This window comes from Silurus aristotelis, assembly GCF_946808225.1.
Source record: "Silurus aristotelis genome assembly, chromosome: 16".
Lineage (NCBI taxonomy): Eukaryota > Metazoa > Chordata > Actinopteri > Siluriformes > Siluridae > Silurus > Silurus aristotelis.
This window is the reverse complement of record NC_139589.1, coordinates 22,042,703-22,048,698: the sequence shown is the minus strand read 5'-3', so window position 1 is coordinate 22,048,698 and position 5,996 is coordinate 22,042,703. Positions and strand designations below refer to the sequence as shown.

The window sequence follows — 5,996 nt, the reverse complement described above, 5'->3', positions numbered from 1 at the left end:
AGTATTAGTGAAAACCATTGAACTTTGTGATGTTTATTGGTTTATTTATCTCTTTTATCTTTTATTAGGGTTGGGATGATAAGCAACATTTTCAAAGCCATGTTTGATTCCTTATTCCCACAGCAACACCACGAGGAAGCAGCACCAGTATATCCTACTTAGGCAAAAACTGCTGAGTCCCAAATGACTTTCTGCACTTTACGTAGAAAAAGGCGCATGACAGAACGGCTCCTCTTCTACTAGCGCACTACACACCCTGTTATTTGGGACACGCCCCGTTCACTGACTAGTTCCTGTGTTTTTGCCCGCAGTTACTACATTAGGAGAGACGACATGGCTGACTTTGTCCAAGCTCAAATCAAAGGAGACCAAGTGGTAGTTTTTCTGAAACCTTCATGTCCTTACTGCGTACTCGCCAAAGACGTGCTGTCCAAATACAGCTTCAAATCCGGCCATTTAAATTTCGTCGACATCAGCGGAAGAGACGACATGGGCGCCATTCAGGATTACTTAAAGAACATCACCGGCGCTAGGACCGTGAGTCACTTGATTTGTTTGAGGGGGTTTTGATTCCGCTTTCCTAAAGCAATTTATACTTATACAGAGCTCGCAAAACCTCTGTTATTATAAACTTAATTAAGTAAAAAAATACATTTTTCTTTTTTTTTTTTACCAATTAGTGCTTTTTGCTTTAAACTTTCGGAAACGGAATTGTTGACTCACGTCAAACAGGCCACGCCCCCTGAGAGAACGCAATAGGGCTGTACTACAGTCACGTGTTTTCTAACATCTATCAGAATCACAAATATATTTTATATAGTTTTGATATATTTTCTCCTCATTAATATATATATATATATATATATATATATATATATATATATATATATATATATATATATATATGAAATTATTACCAATAGTCTCTTCATTTCATGGCGTTTCTCTCAGGTATGCCGCTGCAAGGAGTGTCTGTTCATGTTTTGAGTTTCTATCCAATCAGATTTCACCATCACATCACGTGTTGTGGGGATCAATGAAATCTGCCGTGAGTTCTGTAAACTGCTTTAACCAATCAGATTTCGAGTTCGAGACACGGGGCCTTCTAGCAGGCGTCCGATAACGTCGGCATTTTCACGTCCTTTGATTGGATGGTCAGAGAGCGCATTAATCAGCAAACTGCATAAAAAGAAACAAGAAACTATAGTTAGTGCAGTGTCACCATGGTTACTCGCTCCATACTGGAAATACGATTTGTAGTGCGTTGTAAAACTCACATTTTGTTTTTGCGCATTATGTTTTGATTATTTTGCGTTTTTAAGTAAAAAATTTATTTTAGAAGGAGAAAATTCGGACAATTCCACACATCGAGGAAGTAAATGAATGAAAGATGGAAGAAATGAAGACATTTGTTAAAGTATGCAGAAATAAGTAGAACAATTTAAGTAGATCATATCTTTAAAAAATGTAATATTAAATTTAAAACACACACACACACACACACACACACACACACACACACATACACATACACACACACTTATATAAACATCTGTATTACCCAAATGGGTTCTAACAAATTACATTATATATTTTTTTTTCTTCTTCATTTATTAAGTTGTATTTAATCAATATATATTTTCTTTACAATTGAATCTATTACTCAATTAAATCTATATAATTAAAAAAGTGTATTCATTTGATTTATTTTTTATATATTTTGTTTTTATAAAATATTATTTCATATATTATTTAACCAAGCAGGCATTGGAATGAAAATTATTTAAAAAGTATAAACTGTTGATGTTCATAAGTGCTGATAATAATAAACTGCACAATAAAAAAAACCGACAAACGACAAGAAATTTTGTTTTGCAAACCGTAAAGAAATTGAACCGGACCGTGACCTAAAAACCGATGTACAGTTTACATAAATCTTCCCAAATTTCTAATTAAAAGATAAAGACATACAAGATACTGAACAACTGAATGTGTTTGGAGGCGAGTAGAAAATTTGAAACGAATTAAATCCGCGTGGAAACTGGAAATCTAGACCCCCGACATTACACACCAAACCGTTTTGCTGAAGGAGAGTATGTGTAGGAAAAGATGGAAATAGTGCAATGTTTTGACTGCTTTACCTAAACAGAAAAAAGGATCCATGTGTCTGGAACTCATTGTCTTGTGTGTATTGTGGTGTGCAGGTTCCACGTGTATTTATAGGCGGGGAGTGTATCGGAGGAGGCAGTGACGTACAAGGGCTGGACAACAGCGGCAAACTGAAAGGCATGCTGCAGAAAATCGGCGCACTGCAGTGACAAGATGATGGCGTAAGCCCCACACACACACACACACACACACACACACACGATAACATAAATAGCTCATAAATAGCTCATCTCACTCTCTCTCCCACTCCATTCATTCCTCAGTCACTCACATCCCTCACACAGCACTCAGTTCTTTATAGCATAAAAAGAAAAGAAATAAATAATAAATTGCCGCTCAGGGCAGGACCCGCCGATGCAGCTGCTTTGTTTCGGCCAGACACAGACAAGATCTCGGGATCCTTCTAAAATGCCTTTTATTCAGTTTGAGATGAAGATCAACAGGACTGCACGAGACTAAAGACAGCCAGAAACAGGCTCTAGATTCAACACAATCTCCTGCACTTAACAATCCACATGCTGGCTACATAATACATACATATACAGATATTTCCCCTCCCCCAAATAAAAATCTCAGATGTATATGTTATAAAAATAGTTCGCATCGGCCGTAAAATTATAATCTCATGGCAAAAAAATAAACATTTGAAGTCTGTAATCACGGATCAAAGAAAATCTCACCATGACGAGACCGTGGCAGACCATGAGGATGGGAGAAACATCTCTGGAGAGGATGTGTTTGACCCTACCCTGTTTAACACTTTGGGAGTATATTCCTCCAGCTTCGACCGAGTCCGGATCATGCCATCAAAAACCCCAGCGCGAATATTGCTTCGATTTTGGTTGCGTCTGAATCCGAGCTTTTAAACTCAAAGGGTTTGTAAAGGAGCGAGGCGAAGCGTGAAGACGAATTTCATGCTTGAGGAACGAACAGGGAAGAGAGTCAGGGATCCAGGGATCCATCCCAGCGTGTGGGTTTCCTTTCAACTGTCCCAAAACATGCAGGTACTGTAACTCTGGGAGTATGTATGTAAATGTGGGTCTAATCCAGGATCTGTTCCCACCTTGTTCTTGGGATGAATCCACTACAAACCCTGACCAGGATGCAGGGTCCAGAAGATGAATGATGAGTAATGCAAATCCAGAACAACATTCAAATCAACACCAGATCTTCTATACATGTATAAAAATTATCATAATCGGGTAATTGTATGTTGTTGTTGACAGCCATCTTTGGATTTTTATATACAGGTAGTCCCCGAGTTACGATGGTTAGGTTTGGGTGGCAAACGAGGCGGAAAATGTCTGGGAAAGTTTCGGAAACTTGTACTGGGAATTTTGGAAATATGCCAATTTGGAAACTTACTGGGAATTCATTCGAAATTTGGGGACATTTCAACTGTTTGATATACAAACATAAATATAAACATTGCATTTGGTCATAAGATGACATGCATGCAAACTAATACAGAGGACATTTTTACTTTAATGGTTAGTATAATTTTGTTGCACAATAGCGTACACACAGCACAAGGACGTTTCAAACTAACGTGTATATCATTTATATCATTTACGTAAATACTCGATACAAGATGGAGATTTTCCCGACATTATTTTGTGTGCAGGATTCAACAAACAATGTGTTATAAAGGAATGGAGTGCATGTTGGGGGCGTGGCCTCAGTAACCTTGCAGTCTTGTGCTGTGTGCATGCGATTGATTAATGTGCAGGTAGAAATTTATCTGAAATCGCATTAAATCTGGTTGTTTTAACCCAAATGATCTTGCAGGATTTTTTTTCCCTGTTATAGGCTAATGTGCAATTTCTGAAATTCCCAGTTTATTCCCATTAATTCCTGTTAATTCCCAGGGAAAGTTTCCAGTCTTGGAGAAATTCCTGGAATTTTGCAATCCTAGTTTCGACAATTTTGATACGTCAAAAATACGCCTGCCATGCGAAACTTTCAATATTTTTTTTTTTACAATTTTAGCTTAAATACACTGCCACATACATATATACTGTATACTGTACTGTATTTTTACATTATGGTACTGTAAATCTTTCTGTTTAGCTAAATGATATACTGTAATTTGTTAAAATAATAACTAATTACAGTAAACAAGCCCATACTGATCACCATTCTTTAAGACTCCTGGGTTGGCTAGGCAACGTCTTTACGTCTGAAGTTAAGCTCGGGTCAATGTAACGCATCTCCATCGTAACTCTGGGACTACCTGTACTATAGTTGTGAATGATTTCAACACTTGGACCCAATCGATGATCTCGTTAGATTTCCCTGCATGTTCCTGCAACTTTACTGTAAAATCAATGCAAAAAGAATATGAATACCGGCAGGACTTTATGAAGATTATATGGTTTTGTCACAAATCCGGGCATTTGGATGACATTTTGTCGTTAATCGTAAATGTCCTCAAGCTTGAGATTCAGTTTCAGCACCGCCTTTACAAACCCTCAGCATTCACACTCCATTCCAAATCCAATTCGAAATCAAAATGGACTTTGACGCGTCTTCAAACCGGAATTTCTGATGGCACGATTTTGGCTCCGTGTTCTGCACCAAGATCCTCCTTCACGTACGTTCATATAGTATTGTAGTAAATAGTTTCCAACGGGAGGAAAAGTTTATGTCTGTGTACAGATCCACGTCATACGGCACCAAAGAGAAACCCAGTCTGTGGCCACAGTGTCCACTCGGGGTCTCTGAGATCACATGATTGTGCGCTAATGTCACAGAATCAAAGGTCAGAGTTCCAACGTGTATCGAGACTCATCTTTCCGCTTTCTCTCGTCCTCTTCAGCATGCCACTCGGAGGGGGGAGGTCACATGATGCTGCAGCGGGATTTGCGCAGCTGCCGTCTGCGTTGTTGGTACTCGCTGAGCTCCTGCAGGTAGCCTCTGGAGGGCCAGCGCAGCCGTTCCACCTGGTCCCGCTCCTCCTCTGTCCAACAGCAGCACTGTGACCATGAGGAAAACACAGCGACACCCCTCACCCCCCACCACATATCTATATGCCTTATGCTTTTTCTATTATAATAACCATTTAAATGCATCATGATCATAAAATTGCCTTAATATAAACTCATGGATAATACAATAAACCTCATTATGCATGTACTTTAAGAAATATTAATTCACTAATGCTTTTTCTTTCATGGTCTGCATCATGTTACATTTTATTGGGCAAATTTTGTATTTAGCGCATTTCATTAAAAAAAATAATCTGCATTGAATTAAAAGTGTCTAGTGCATTTTCGGGGAACAATTTACCAGTTGCACCGTGCAACTAAACACAAAATCACACAAAACGCCTGTCATTACAATTACAATTATCTTAAAATCCACTAACACAAGCTACACTATAAACCCAGAATTCTGAGGACACCTGAACATCACAGGCATAAGTACGATGGCCAAGAAATACAATACAAATTAACAAATCCAAAAACAAATTAATAAGAAAACAAATTAACTAATTAGAAAACAAATCCAAAAACTATTGAACAAATCTGAAAACAAAATAACATCCATAAACAAATGAACAAATCAGAAAACAAATTAATAGTTCAGAAAAAAAATAAACAAATCAGAAAACAAATGAACTCATTAGAAAACAAATCCAAAAACTAGAACAAATCTGAAAACAAAATAACAAATCCATATACAAATTAACAAATCAGAAAACACAACAAAAAAGAACTAATAAGAAAATATTTGAACTAATTAGAAAACTAATGAACAAATCCAAAAACAAAATAACAAATCAGAAAAGAAATTAACAAATCAAAAAACAAAATAACAAACCCCAA

The 5,996-nt window shown here is 37.4% G+C and overlaps 1 protein-coding gene across 2 annotated transcripts; it reads left to right on the top strand.

Moving 5' to 3' along the window:
* Positions 1-251: 251 nt before the first annotated feature.
* On the top strand, positions 252-5,420 carry glrx (glutaredoxin (thioltransferase)). 2 transcript variants are annotated; one of them, XR_014537154.1, is made up of 3 exons: positions 252-537; positions 2,205-3,898; positions 4,051-5,420. XR_014537154.1 is itself a non-coding variant. In XM_083564223.1 (3 exons), the coding sequence occupies exons 1-2, from the start codon at positions 334-336 to the stop codon at positions 2,316-2,318; spliced, it is 318 nt and encodes a 105-aa protein (XP_083420349.1). In that variant the 5' UTR covers positions 253-333; the 3' UTR covers positions 2,319-2,330; positions 4,988-5,420. The 2 variants fall into 2 exon arrangements, 1 of the variants encoding a protein (XP_083420349.1); XM_083564223.1 differs by having other exon boundaries at positions 253-537; positions 2,205-2,330; positions 4,988-5,420.
* Positions 5,421-5,996: the final 576 nt, after the last annotated feature.

Coding starts and splice junctions, on each gene's coding strand:
- glrx (XM_083564223.1), top strand. CDS start 334: ATGGCTGACTTTGTCCAAGCTCAAATCAAAGGAGACCAAGTGGTAGTT. Junction 538..2,204: donor ACATCACCGGCGCTAGGACC/GTGAGTCACTTG, acceptor TGTGGTGTGCAG/GTTCCACGTGTATTTATAGG.